Source organism: Mya arenaria, chromosome 4, assembly GCF_026914265.1.
Source record: "Mya arenaria isolate MELC-2E11 chromosome 4, ASM2691426v1".
Lineage (NCBI taxonomy): Eukaryota > Metazoa > Mollusca > Bivalvia > Myida > Myidae > Mya > Mya arenaria.
The window spans coordinates 23,618,422-23,634,175 of NC_069125.1; the positions used below are offsets into that span (position 1 = coordinate 23,618,422).

Genomic DNA, 15,754 nt, shown 5'->3' on the forward strand with positions numbered 1-15,754 from the left:
ACTGTATTGAATATTAGATCCAAGGGTACAGGGATAAATTATAGAAGGCTCCCTACCCAGACGACATGAGCTTGATATCAAACTGGACGCCAAATGGCAATATGTCACAGACATAAAGCTTTTCCATGCAACATTCTAGTTCATTAGAGTTATGACAATGATTAATCTGTTGTATGAAGAATGCCATGAAATTGCAACAAAGAATTACATGAAGTTGAACAGTATGTGTAACCTTCGACACTAGGCCTCACTATAGTGAAGCTCCATGGCAAGTTTTTATGCCCCCATTTCAAGGAGAGTTATGGCCCTTCAATTAGTAATAATTGGCATTTTTTAATTATGGCCATTGCCATGGTTTTGTGACAAATGCAGTATGTGGAGAATCCCTATACTGCATGGTAAAGATACAGCCCAAACAAGGGTCAATCTGAACGGACTACCGCACATAAACAGACCCCCATTGTGACAACAATGTCTCGCTCACCACAAGCTGGGTTAACAATAAAGTAATATTTATACTCATGTCTCTGACAAACAGATTCTGATACAAATTCTTAAGATAGCTTCCGAAAAAATGACTGCAAAAATTCCATTTCGTCATTAATTGACTTTATAATGCAGGCTAGGATAGAGAAATTTTACGTTAACACCAAGATAATAAGCAATAACTAGATGTTTGTTTTCCTAATGAAATCATGTCTCCTTTATATTTTCCCTTTGTTTTGCAGAAATAGTGTATACATGGTATACCTATGGCTTTAGTCCTCAAAGGCATGCTGTAGTTGAAACTGCATATCCCATAAGCATTAATGATATCATCAGAAAAAAAGGATGTTTTTTAACTGAACTAAAATTCATGCACATCTTGAGATAGAATAGAAGCATATTAATGATGGAACTAAAATTTCAAATAATTTATTACATTAAATAGGCTATCTGTGGAACAATCCGATTTACAAAACAATTATTGAAGTATATACATGATCAAATCAAAACATTATTTACAATTCATTTCGTATTCATAACCATGTACAATCATAAAAAATATCATATTTGCACTTAATTGTCAATTTAGATCATGCAGATCTGATCAATTTCATTTTAATAATTTGTGTAAAGTGCAGCTAAAGTAATGGGTTAGTGCTCAAGGTATCTAGCCCAAAAATGTGCGAATTTTTTTCGCCTGGTGACCCCATTATTTTGATATCATTTTAAAGTTTTTTTTATACTGAAATATTACTCACATCAAGTATTTTTGGGGGATTATTTGGCAAAATCAGTCATTTCAAGTACAATTTCAGCTATAGTAAAGAGTTTAAATACAAACTGCAAATAACTTCACCTATAATGTACTGTAGATCATTTAGCTCACGTATTAGTAATCAGCTAGTAATACCCTTTCAAATAATCCTAACATTGTATAGGCTTATCAGGCATCAACATATAACATAATGGCTAATGGAGCTATAACAGAAAAATGAAATTTGTAGGTCGGATGCCTTGAATATAGAACATAAAATAGAGACAATAACAAAAATTCTAATAAAAAACATGCATTAACACTGATGATTGGACTGTTTTCTAAATACACAAAACTATCATGGAATCATAATACACAAAATGTGATGCAGGTTACACACAATATAAACTGTATGTTCCAAGTCCATGATAATCAAAAATGACCAGTACCCAAACAATTATTGAATATTTCTTCTAAAATGCTTTTATTTAAATAATCATTTACAGGATCTAATATTCTAATGGCATGTTTTGATCAGGAAATATATATTCAATTTGAAACATTTATTATTATGATGTTGTATTGTAGAACACCACTGAAGAAATACTTGTCCAGTGGTCAAATTTAGCTTGAGCCTGCAAGCCCTGCACTAGTCGAATGCCTTTCGGGCTTATTCGAATTCCTGTTTTTGTACAGCAGGGCTTAAATTACAAAACTTGATGCTGAGCAAAAGTTTAATATACTTAACTTGTGTGAAGTACATGGAAACATGAAAGTATTAATAAATACTACAAGAGGAAGAAATAACATTTGACTGACAGACTATCGTAGAACTGAATAGTAACCACAAGTACGGCAACAGTAATATAAATAATCAGACATGATTTCACTGATAATTCAGCAACAAAATAATTACCTTGTCAAAAACAAATAGTAACACTATATGAACCACAACAAACAGAATAGTATTCTTGTATTTGTATGAATTAGGAGGTTTTGGCATCAGAAAAATATGTTATTCATATAAAAAACTGTAAATTACCGTAAATGAACTATGGACCAAAAAAAAACCCATAATTGCACCATGGACAACAAAATTCTATTTGAAGTTATAGGTAACTATAAGGTCATCTTTCATGATTACATTAAATTTGATTATTTTTTTCTTCACACGATTCATATATTCATAACAATGTTTACTAACATACCATTATCACATTTATCTTTAAACTTTTGTAATACCCTCCATTTACTGCATTAATTAAAGTTCCAACATGCACTACGATAACTGCATCAGCTCTCTTGAGTCCATATACATCGCCCCCTTTAATAACTCATTTACATAAAACTTTCAATCTTATCCATCTTAATCAAGTTTAAGTTGAGCATTTCCTGTTCATTCTTTTTTCTTTAACTCTCCGATATTGTCTTTCTAAATCCAGTTTATAAAGCCAAGCAGTTACTGTAGTCAATGTTATGTTGTCAATGAGGGATGACCTCCATCAACTTTTTCCAGTTTCTCAAAGTGTTTTCTGGCATTCTTGATATTTATCAGGGTAGCTGCTGAGGCTGTAATGTAATAAACATGGAATTAGTTAAAAATATTTTTTATTTCAGTACCTAAAACAAGAGGGTCAGTAGATCAGGATTTCCTTTTTTAGATAAAGCATTGTCTAAAATGCCATTTTTACACTGGAAACCAGCACCATTTTGTCTGAGTCAATGTTAACTAGCGGGCCAACGAATCTTTCCAGTATAAGAATCTGCCTGGAAAACATAAAACCAAAAGTAGAAAAATGTTGGTCAGAAAAAATTATCCAGTAGCAATAAAATAATTTGGGTATGGTGCAAAAGAATGGGGTTGGCTTGAAAACACATTTTTTGTTACCGGGTACTTCAAAAGAGTTTGGAAAAACACACAAATGCCTACAAGCAATAATGCCAACTATTTGTTAATATCTTGCAAAAGAAAAGTTCATTCACTTAAAAGCGCTTGGATTATATTAATATGTTGTAACTTGTGTAATTATGTAATAACAATGCTGTTTCATGATCACCATAGTTCACAAAAGTATGGAATTCTTTTTTACTTATCTTCAGGGGCATTTTCTGCACAGAAAGACAATACTATCCTTAAAAAAAATGGCAATGCTATCCTTACAGATCAAAGGGGTAAAATTGTCAATGAGAGTATGAACAAATATTGCAAGATAAAAAAAAAATAGTTAATTATCCAGTCAATGTCACAAAATAAATGTTTTTCTGCCAAAATCAAATAAACTTGTATAAGTTGAAACAAATTAAATTTGACCAATCAAGGAGTCATTTTCAAAATAGATGATATTACTACTGAGAAATATTGTTTTGAAAAAAGTGATCTTTTGATACATTCGTTGATAAGACAGTGTCTAAAGAGACTAGGTCACAATATACATACGTATGCCAGGATCCGACATGACGACCATGACATAAGTGTTGGGTGTGAATGCGTCGATGAAAGCAGCGAACCTCGATGTGCGGACCTCCATGCTCTGGAAGGCTGCGGCCAGCTTACTGCAGCTCAGTTTAAACTGTTTGATGATGTTGCTGATCTTTTCAAATCTGTGGACATCTTTGTGGGGTTTCCGTTCACAGTGGGATATCACCTGGTTGGTAGACAGTATTTGTAAAAAGGAAAACTGGCATAAAAGTATGATAATTGGCTATGAGAGATGTCAATTTACAGAATAAATATGTAAAGAAATTACAAGGTGAACAGCAGTATTTTGAATAAGTTGCAAAGGTTTCAACAGAATACTCGATCATTTACGATTTTTTAAAATATTTCATGGTCATACCAAGACTGGCTGAGTTGTGTCAGGATAAGTTATTGCTGATTTCTTAGGTAGCCAATGATTATATCTCCCCTTCTCCGTCAGTCGGTCTATTCATCAGTCTGTATGTTACACTCAATAACTGAATACTCATACTTGGAATATTTCCTTTTGATTTTGAAAACATAGGTTTAAGTTCAAGATCGCACTGACCTTCAATTGTATAATAATATGTTGGTGGTGACCTTATGCTGAAAAATAGTTTACTAATTCACACTTACACCAGGAACTTCCATTTTTGGTATGCCAGTGTGTCATGAATAGTTAATGACCCCTATTGATTTTGGAATCAGTAGGTCAAAGATCAGAGTTGCGGTGACCTAGAGCTGAAGAAACAGTTTCTGCTTAATGACCAGAAACTTTGTACTTGGTATGCCGTGACTTTGAGGTGTAAAAACGGTATTCACTCAATAACTAAAACACACATGCACCAAGGAACTGCATACTTGGTATGCCAGTTGGTCATGACAGTAGATGACCCCTATTGATTTTAAGGTAAAGGTCACAGTGACTATCAGGTGAAAAAAGATTTGTTGGTCACCAGTCTGCACATCACACTTTGTTCCTGCTTAATAACTAAAAATGCTTTATTAGACTCAGGAACTTCATACTTTGACCCAGGGACTTAATACTTGGTATGCTGGATGGTCATGACCAGTAGATGACCAAAATGTTTGTTCGTCACCAGTCCAAAAGACCAAATTTCATGACCATTGTTGATTATTTTTCACCTACGACTACACAAGCGCTTTTAATTAAAAAAACAATCTCAAGTTAAATTTTGTTTTTACAATTGGTAAAGAGCCCATCAACAGTAACAATATCAATCACATACCAGAAATGTAGCCTTTTCGAACAGAAGAACTTCATCTGCATCTATGATATCTGTAAAGTGTGCCAGTGTTGTCTCTAGTTGCTTCACATTTGGAATCAGCTGATACACAATGGAGGACCAGGCCTGGAAAAGTTGAAAACTTGTACAATAAGATGGGCTCAGTACACACAGTATTGACTATACTGTCAGTTTTGTCTACAAAATTCTTTTGTGAATTTAAACAGGCTTGTTTCTACATGTCTTTACTTTTCAAAAGCAAAAGTAAAATTCTCCATTTATATTTCCATAAACAAACTAGCCTGTATATATATTGGTTTTCTATAGTTTTTTTTAATAATTGGCTGTATTGTATGGTCCAGGATGCAAATATAACACATGTAAAGCAGTGTTCATCTGTCCTTTCATGATACGGATATCATGAGGAAGGTCATGTACAAAAAGTGAGGTGTATTTTGGCGCTTTTCTGAAACTAGGGTGTAGAGTTTTGACATTAGTGCTTACAGGCGTTTAAAAAAAAAGTGCTTAGATAGATAATTTTTATGGTGAAATATCAAATCATGTTTTTTTCTTAAAAGAAACATTAGGAATCTTTTTTTATAAGCTTTTACAAGTGAAGAAAAAGTACTTAACTTTAAATTGAACATGAACAGTCATGCTTTATACGAGATATATATGACACAGGGTAACAGAATTAAAAAAAGAAAATTGTACAAGATGTTAAGGTCTCATGTAAGGCAATACACATCATGAAAACATAAAAGCTGTCAGTTGGGTATCAGGAAATAAATATATTTACATCAGTTTCAAGAAAATAGCATCAAGGAGGACTAACTTTGTATAGGGTCTCATCCCAAATAGACGTGGCAAAACATGTACACTCTATTGGCTTTGACAATCTCCTTAGGTCGTCCTCTCGCTCTCTAATGATCTGGGGAGAAGAAATACATATGAGCATAAAATTTCAGTTTTATGATAGAACAGCATTGGTAGATATTCTGACATTTAAAAAAAATATAAGAAGTATATAAAGGCATTGTCTTCCGACATATTGACAAAAATATATTAGCATCTTATCTAATTATGTTTCCTACTATTGTGATTGCTTTGATTAACTCTTGCAGCCTGCTGGCCAAGTCATTAGACAAATTTGGAAAAGCACAGACTCACATACTACGTACACATTACCATGGCATAAGCTCTTCTGGCCTTTGGCCAGTAGAGCTAAAAATCTCTTTTCTAGTACTATTGTTTTCAGGTCATGAGAAAATGTTATGAAAAGTAATTTATTGAAACCAAGTCATTTAAGTATTATGTTTTCTTTTTGTTTGTTTCACCCAGTTTTCAAACAACGATTTTTTCAATTAACTACAGATTGCTTTTTTGAAAAAGCGCTTATCTCCCCTATCGTGTGGTCGGACCTGAGAAAAAATAAATGATGAACATGAAATTTGTAATTTTGGACAGGAGATGAACAAAAACAGTGACGTTTGGTTTGGTTTATTCACCCATATTAAATAGTGAATATCTACTGCAACCTTGACCTTTGACCTACTGATCTCAAAATCAATAGGGGTCATCTATTAGTCATGACCAACCAGCATACCAAGTATGAATTTCCTGGGTGAAAGCGTTCTTTATTTATTGAGCAGAAACGAAGTGTGACATACACACTGACCGACTGACTGACGGACTGATCACAAAATCAACAGGGGTCATCTACTAGTCATGACCAACTAGCATACCAAGTATGAAGTTCCTGGGTACAAGGGTTCTTTAGTTAATGAGCAGAAACCATTTTTAAGCTTAAGGTCACCGCCAACATGTCATTTTTTCCTAAAGGTAACCTTGACCTTTGATCTCAAAATCAAAAGGGGTCATCTACTAGTCACGAACAACTAGCATACCAAGTATGAAGTTCCTGTACCCAGAGGATCTTTAGTTATTGAGCGGAAACCGTTTCTTCACTTCAAGGTGTGAAGTTCCTGGGTGCATGAGTTCTTCAGTTATTAAGCGGAAACGAAGTGTGACGGACAGACTAACGGACAGGGCAATAACAATATGTCTCCCCATTAATGGGGGAGACATAATTCCATAACACATGGACCTTAACAGTGTATTAATTTGTTCTTAGTTCTGGAAAGTAATTAAACCACAACTGTTTGGGCGTTGGGAGGGGAAACATTAAATGTTTTAAGTCTAACACAGCACCATCAACCTACCAACTCCCTCTGATCATCTTGTACCAAGTCCATCTTGTGCACGAGACAGAAAACTTTAGCCTCCGGGGAATTTTGAAGTATCGCCTCGAGACAAGACTGGTAATAGTGCATATCTTTTTCTAATTCACGGCTTTCAACATCAAACACGTAAATGAGAACTTCAACATTACGGAATATGTTGTCTCGCTGGCTCGCGAAGTAGTTCTCCATGAAGGCTTCTTGTCTGGGGAAAATAAAATACAGCTTTACTTTTTTAATATTCAATATAACGCTTACTAAGATAAATTGATATTGAAGTAGCTTTTACAATTCAATTAAAAAAATATCCAAAACATAATTGCTGAAGACTGATGGCTCATAGGTACAAGTGTCCATGTCCCATCCATGAGCTCTTGAATCAAATTTAATACCTGACTGAGGCATAGTTCTCGAGTTCTCTCAATTTGTCTAAGATATAAAATATGTTTGAAGACCTACTTTTTACAAAATCAACATTGCTTCTTATCAGTGTATGTCTGCACAATCATGTTCTATACAGTTTAAGCAGAAACTCACCATCATGTGAACAGGTGCAGAGTTTTTCTCACCTCATCCACAATTTCAAAAAGGGGTCTTTTTTCACCAAAGGAGTAGCAAAATTCATTTTCCTGCATCATTCCTTAAATGCTCTGTTGTGAATACCTTTCGATAAGTCACAGTGAATTAATTAGAACAATGTTATTAAAAATATTGCCTTTTCTCGTTGTTTTTTTCACAATTCGAAAGGCCCTGCCCATTCACAAAAGGTGAGAAATACACTGGCATATACCACACCTACCCTCCACAGTCCCAGAGGTTCAGCACCAAGTTACCAAGGAAACGCACATGGGAGTGCTCCACATCAACTGCAACAAAGCAGGTGTTCTTTTATAATTGAACCTTAAAAAAATCTGTTAACAGCAATTACTACCAGCTATACCTCCAGATATCAATTATGTAACCAGCTATCATTCCCAGCTATCCCTACCAGCTATCACTCTCAGCTATCCCTACCAGCTATCTCTTCCAGCTATCACTACCAGCTATCACTCCCTGCTATCCCTACTAACTGTGTCTACCAGCTGTCCCTACCAGATACCGCTAATTGATATCTTTACCAGATATCACTCCCAACTGCCCCTACCAACTGTGACTACCAGCTGTCCTTCCAGCTGTCCCTACCAGCTGTCACTTACAGCTATCCCTTCAGCTACCACGCCCAGCTATCCCTACCAACTGTGTCTACCCGCTATATCTTCCAGCTATCACTCCCAGCTAGCACTACAAGCTATCACACTCAGTTATCCCATCAACTGTGTCTACCAGCTGTCCCTACCTGATATCACTACCATCATCACTATCAGCTAGAGTACCAACTATCACTGCCAGCTATCACTACCATTTATCACTTCCAGCTATCTCTTCCAGCTATCACCATCAGCTATCCCTTCCAGCTATCCCTACCAGCTATCACCACCAGCTATCACTTCCAGCTTTCCCAACCAGCTATCACCACTAGCTATCCATACCAGCTATCCCTACCATCTATCACCACCATCTATTCCTTCCAGCTATCCCTAACAGCTATCACCACCAGCTATAACCACCAGCTATCCCTACCAGCTATCACTTCCAGCTATCACCACCAGCTATCCCTACTAGCTATCACTTCCAGCTATCACTACCAGATATTAACACCAGCTATCCCTACCAGCTATCACTTCCAGCTATCACCACCAGCTATCCCTACCAGCTATCACCACCAGCTATCACCACCAGCTATCCCTTCCAGCTATCACTCCCAGCTATCCCTGACAGCTGTGTCGACCAGCTGTCACAACCAGCTATTACTCCCAGCTATCCCTACCAGCTATTACTTCCAGCTGTGCGCATGACTGGTTAGCACCATGGACATAAACGCATCATTGAATAAATGAGTCCATTTCCTAAACTATGCCCATGTGAGATAGGTTAACAGTCATCATACATGACATATGTTTGACAGTGACACTAACTTTTGTTTTCCCAACAGTATTTAAGTAAAACAACAAGCAAACAACTTGTCTTATATAAGTGTTCTGTTCTAAAAGATTGTTTTATATTGATATTAGTGAACGTTTACAAAATGGCTACCAACAAAACAATCTTAACTTTTCACAATATGTAGCTATCCTTGGCATAATATAGAATTAAATGAAACAGTTATTACATGTTATATACATACAGTTTACTTTTCTCTAAACATATTTAAATAGCACTAAATACTTGTTGCTCCTAATCTTCGTGTGTCCCTTGCGATGTAGTTGGCAAAAATGATGGACCTCATACTGGTCTTTCCAGACCCACTCTTTCCCATCAATAACACCTGAAAATGAAGAGGTAATGTGTGTAAGTACTAGAGATACATTACTTAAATACTGTAAGATTTAATAATACTTTTTATATTGTCAATATTTTCCTCACATGATGTCAATAACTGTAAGTTAATAGTAAAAAGTTCATAGATTTTGTGTTTTGCAAATAGCAATACAGATGTAAACATTGAACATTTTCGATTGCACCTGGGACCAATAAACAATCCTACTCCTAGATTGGTTTAAACACATTTTATTACTGAAAGCAACATTCAAAGAATACAAGGTCATACATCATAGAATATCCAAATATACGTAGGATTGGGCTGGAAGACCGTTAAAAACTTTTGAAACTTCTTTCCCAACAGTATTTACAATGTGTCTAGGAATAAAGCATATGATGGCGTTTCTGTTAAGATTTACTTGTAAATTTAATAAAATAATGCAAATCAATTAAATAAATTCAAAAAAAATATACACATATTGATTTAGAAGATCACGATTGGGAATGTAATTGTATCTAAGTTAGAAACAACTTTTGGAAATATGATGAGTAAAAGATTTAACAAGAGCGGTCACAGACAGCTATTTCTCCCACCTCAGATTATAAGTATCTTCCATGGCCAAGAGTGTAAGATAGGTTCATCCCGACCCTCGCGTAGGGTGTTTTGCGGAAACTCGGTAAACCTCGTTTCCGCAAAACACCCTGCGCGAGGGTCGGGATGAACCTATCTTACACGAGCGGCTATGGTAGATGCTTTTTCTCCCACCTCAGTTAAACAAAATTAAGTAAAAATGTATTTTTTGCCGGAAGTCTTTTGTGCTTAGTAAAAATAATTGCGTACAGATATGCAATAATTCGTGGTTGTCATGGATATTCGCGCAGTGATTCAGAGTATGTAAATGGTCTGATCGGTCTTTAAATAGTTCTGAGAAGAGTGAAGCATTATTTCTTGAAAGGTGGGTGAAAACTGTTTTCTGGTGACATTTGAAGCGAGAAATAATTAACTCGCGTTCTAAATATTGCCACCAGACAAGGTTTCCATGATGCGCTACAGACGACAGTCTTCAACAAGGGAGGTAATTACAATGTGGTGACCATTAAAAGAACTTCCATTCGGGCATTTTATCTTCGCCCGTGGGCAAGATAAGAATTTCTAGCATGGTTAAATTAATGGATCTACTTATCTGAGGTGGGAGAAAAGTAGATACAATAATTTAACCATGCTAGATATTCTTATCTTGCCCACGGGTGAAGATAAAATGCCCGTATGGAACTCCTTTTTAACGGTCACCACATTATAATAACCTCTCTTGTTGAAGACTGTCATCAGTAGCATCAAGGAAACTTTGTCTTATTTAGAACGCTAATTAATTATTTCTCGCTTCAAATGTCACCATAAAACAGTTTTCACGCACCATTCAAGAAATAATGCATCATTTTCCTTAGAACTATTTAAAAAGACCGATTTGATTATTAACATTAACTGGATCACTGCACGTGTATCCATGACAACCACGTGATATCGCATATCCGTACCCAAATATTTTCACTAAGCACAAAAGAGTTCCAGCAAAAAATACATTTTTAATTAATTTTGTTTAACTGAGCTGGGAGAAAAAGCATCTACCATAGCCGCTCGTGTAAGATAGTTTCATCCCGACCCTTGCGCAGGGTGTTTTGCGGAAACTCGGTAAACCTCGTTTCCGCAAAACACCCTACGCTCGGGTCGGAATGAACCTATCTTACACTCTCGGCCATGGAAGATACTTATAATCCCCCGCCTCATGGGGGCATTTTTTGTAACGAAAGCCAATCAAGGGTTAGGGTAGTTTCTCAGGAACATAAGAAATGCGTAAAATTAAGAAAGGGCAATAACTCTTTCAAAAAAGGTCAAATTGCAAAAGTCTGACAATATGCGCTGCGTCACTATATAGTCATCAATCTGTAAAAGTTTGGTAGAAATTGCATGAAAAATGTAAGAGGAGTTGCGAAGAAACCAATTTTAAATGTAAAAAAAAGGGCAATATCTCTTTCAAAAATGGCCGAATCGTGAAAGCCCGACAATATGCGCTGCGTCACTGTTTAGTCATCAATCTGTGAAAGTTTGGTAGAAATCGCATGAAAAACGTAAGAGGAGTTGCGAAGAAACCAATTTTAAAAGTGAAATAAAAGAAGGGCTATAACTCTTTCAAAAATGGTTGAATCGCAAAAGCCCGACAATATGCGCTGCGTCACTATAAAGTCATCAATCTGTGAAATTTGGTAGAAATCGCATGAAAAACGTAAAGGGGAGTTGCGAAGAAACCAATTTTAAATGTAACATAAGCAAAGGGCAATAACTCTTTCAAAAATGGTCAAATCGCAAAAGCCAGACAATATGCGCTGCTTCACTTTATGATCATCAATCTGTGAAAGTTTGGTAGAAATCACATGAGAAATGTAAGAGGAGATGCAAAGAAATGAATGTGGGACGGACGGGCGGAGGGATGCACGGAATCGCGCCTACCATTACTATATCCCCTCGCCTTTTCAAGGTGGGGAATAATTTCAAGGCGGGGGATAAAAAAAAGTTTGCTGAGCGGTAATAGAAAACTGGAAAGGAAAGAAAAAAGTATAGTAGACTGGATAGAGTGGGCTAGAACCTGTTTGTTTTCTGTTTATTAAGGTTGAAATGTATTTGAAAATGGACCTGTTAGATTCAGGGGTGAGTCTTGTCACCAAACAACATGACATTTAGCATTAGGGTGCAAACTCCTGAGATGCAAATTCCTGAGGTGTTTTCAAAAAGCTGTAATTCGGGAGCTGAGAAACATGTACATTTAAAAAAGAAATGATGACTGTTTTCTACCTCACCACATCATACAGTACAGACTTTCCACAATATTTTTAGCATACATGTAGTGATCAGTAGTCTAAGTGATCAGCAGCTAGGGCAACACAATTTGTGCAACGTTGTGTATGAAGCACTTGGAGGGTTCTATTTCCATGATAGAAATGTGCAGGCACATGCAGAGTATTATTATTTCACAGTGTCAGACATGGGCTAGGTAACATCAGTAAATACGAAGATTGCAGCGGGTAAATGTAGCACAATTTCTCGACTCAAAACAAGATTGCTGATGTCTCCAAAATAATCACAAGGATAAGATCTAAAGATGAAATCAAGCTGCCAATATTATTTAAAACTAATGAAAATAGGCACAGAAGGCAGTTTCCTATCTATGGTTTAAAGGTCCGTGGGCGACAACAATGTCATTTATTTATATTTCATTATAATGGTACTGTACCACAACCAATACCAAGAAATCTCAGCACAAGCATAATATGATTTTTTAGAGGAAAGTTTTAAGATAAGCACATAATCAAAATGGAAACCAACTGTGCAATAATAAATGAAAGGGAATGCTTGACCGTCAAAATCTTAATTTTGAATATCATTTTTAATAGATTTCGGATACCGAAATTCGGATGTCAAAATTAGGCAAAATTATTCGTTCTTATTCAGAAAGTAATCCTTATCAGAATTTTAAGTAAGGAAATATTAGGAAGACAAGTGCTTTACAAATCATAACTTCATAAATAATTTAAACCTTTTTCTTCATGCTGTCTACGTATGAGTTGAAATGTTTGTTAAATCTGTAATTGGTGTCACATGAAACACAAAAACCGACACCTCACTAAAAAGCAGCACACAACAATTTACATTCGTGTACCAGCTGCTACTTCCCTTTAAGACGGTAAACCCTTTTCAAATGGTATAAATCAAATCTGCTATGGTGTGCATTCGTGTAATTAAAACGTGTTTTCCAAATAAATTAAAACGCAGTTGTTGGAACTTTTAAACATATTAAATTCAAGAACGCACATGGTTGGGTGAAATGCTGCAAATGTATAGTATACAGTATATACTAATAATAATATAGCCATTGGGTACCGTAAAGCAGATAGATATATTCTTTAGATAGATTCTTTTATCCCTACAACAATGGAGAGCATAACATATTTCATGATAACAAATAATACATAAAAATACATAAATAAATAAATGGCATGTCCCTACACTAAACCTAGTAGTTAAATAGATAATTCTTGAATCCCTGCATCTTAGATAAGAATTATGACAATGATAAAGAAGTGATATTTATAAGTACAGGTAACACTGTGAAATAAATAGTTACTTTTACAAAAACAAACATTGTAAGTGTAATTACATATGCGGTAAAAAAAATGAGCCAGCGGCCTGCAGAGAAAATGTAGGTATCGTAGTACCGTCTTGGAAAGATTTACTCGACAATGGTCGCTGAGCGTCCTGAGCAAAGTTTGGTGCTTTCCGTTTTGATTCTGATGGGCATTTTTCATAAATGTTTTGGAAATGTGGTATACCGTATACAGGTGTCTATTATAACACGTCATTCGCCGGGAGATGGTGGTGGTGGGGGTCTATAAAATGATGTCTTTATAAAGTATAATTGGTAGCATACTCTGACTGGTGGGTCTAACATACGAAGATGGAAAACGTATTAGAGTGTTATAATGCCATGTTATGTCGTGTTCATTAAATTAATACGATAATGACGAAATCGTGATAATCGCACTATGAATCAGGGAAGTGATCGAGAGAGAGAGAGAGAGAGAGAGAGAGAGAGAGAGAGAGAGAGAGAGAGAGAACGTGTCTCATGTTAAATGCTAACTACATGTTAAAAGCCTGGAAGTTATGATAATTGCTCAATCTATTTATTTTTTATTGCGTAGTTATTGTGTTAAACAGGAGTGTTAATTTTACCCTGGGACCAATAACAAATCCTACTCGAAGCTTGACCTTGATACGCGGTAAATCCTGTTGAGCACAATCTGACCATAAAATGCCATCAGTTGCTCTGGACAGGGTAGTCTTATATCTTTAGATTTCCAGTATGTTAATGCACCCTGGCAATCACAGAGCAGAAGTTCAGTGCTTTAAATTGTAAAACGATCGGGTCTTACCCGGTCCTAAGTCAGCCGTCGGATGGGCGCGGGTATACCTCAACAACTCTAAACCCACTCTTTTAATTTATTAATTTTCTATTTTTAATATTAATGCGCCTGTTTTCATTTAAACATTTTCTTTTTTTATATTGCGCATGTTTTCTTTTCATCATTTTTTCTAATGTTTGATTTTAAAACTCTTTGATAAACGTTTATGAAGGTAAAGCGGAAAAACAGCAACACACCAACTCACCGACAGGAAAACATAAACAGTTGTTCATTACGTGCATGCAATCTGGGTGGCAGTATTGGTTACAGTATAATCACCAATTTCTTTTCTAATAAGTCAGTATGTGTAATAGTCAGCTTATAATAACAGTGTTAAGAAGTTCTGTTCACAGTCAAATAACTCGTTTATCTTTTTTAATTAAATGAAATAATACGTTATTGTTTGATTCTTTGTATGAGGTGGTGGTGGTGGTGATGTCATTCATATGAATTATTTTGAATATCAATCAGAAGGAACCATCGCAAAGCCGTTCAGCACTATTAGTGCTTTGATTTGTTTCGACAGATATCCGATTTAATTATGCCAATAATTTCTGATCATAATGAGAAGGTAATATTTCTTCTACGAATATTGGCAAACATGTCGAGTATTCACAACCATTGAAGCACAGCAACCGGGTACAATATCGACGGAAGGACTTAAGCTGCAAACAGAATTTATCACGTATAGATCAATCAATACATGTATATTCAATGCCCATAAGCGTTAGCTTTGACTTTCAAAAACAATATGCTGTATTTGTAAACCCCCCCCCCCCCCCAAAAAAAAACAAAAAAAAAACAACAAACAAACAACAACAACAAAAACAACAACAACAAAAAAACGCTAAATTAAATGTCTATATTCGCATCATTATCATAACGTTACAACAAAATAATTCAAACTCATGTCATTTAAAACTTGTTTAAAAACTGCGTAATGAACTTTTCTCACTTAATGGACAGTTAACATTGCTGTCAAATTACATACATTGAGCGCGACTCGACCAACAATAATTCAAACACCTCTTCCTCTATGTCGCTATTCACTAACGACCTGAAACTGAGACTCAAGACTCACACATACGAATCTGTTTTTATTGTAAACAAATAATTTAAAACAACAATATCATCAACAAATATGTCTATTACATTAAACAATCGCATTTCTCCACTCTCACAGATTTTCCGTTTGTAC

At 35.6% G+C, this 15,754-nt stretch overlaps 1 protein-coding gene across 1 annotated transcript; it reads right to left on the reverse strand.

Annotated features, from left to right (window-relative positions):
• Positions 1–899: 899 nt before the first annotated feature.
• LOC128232554 (ras-related GTP-binding protein A) lies at positions 900–13,253 on the reverse strand. The gene is made up of 8 exons (XM_052946190.1): positions 13,134–13,253; positions 9,451–9,550; positions 7,985–8,051; positions 7,168–7,390; positions 5,781–5,876; positions 4,949–5,071; positions 3,678–3,885; positions 900–2,809 (listed from the first exon to the last, which is right to left on the reverse strand). The coding sequence occupies exons 1-8, from the start codon at positions 13,143–13,145 to the stop codon at positions 2,715–2,717; spliced, it is 924 nt and encodes a 307-aa protein (XP_052802150.1). The 5' UTR covers positions 13,146–13,253; the 3' UTR covers positions 900–2,714.
• Between the last annotated feature and the right edge of the window lie 2,501 nt (positions 13,254–15,754).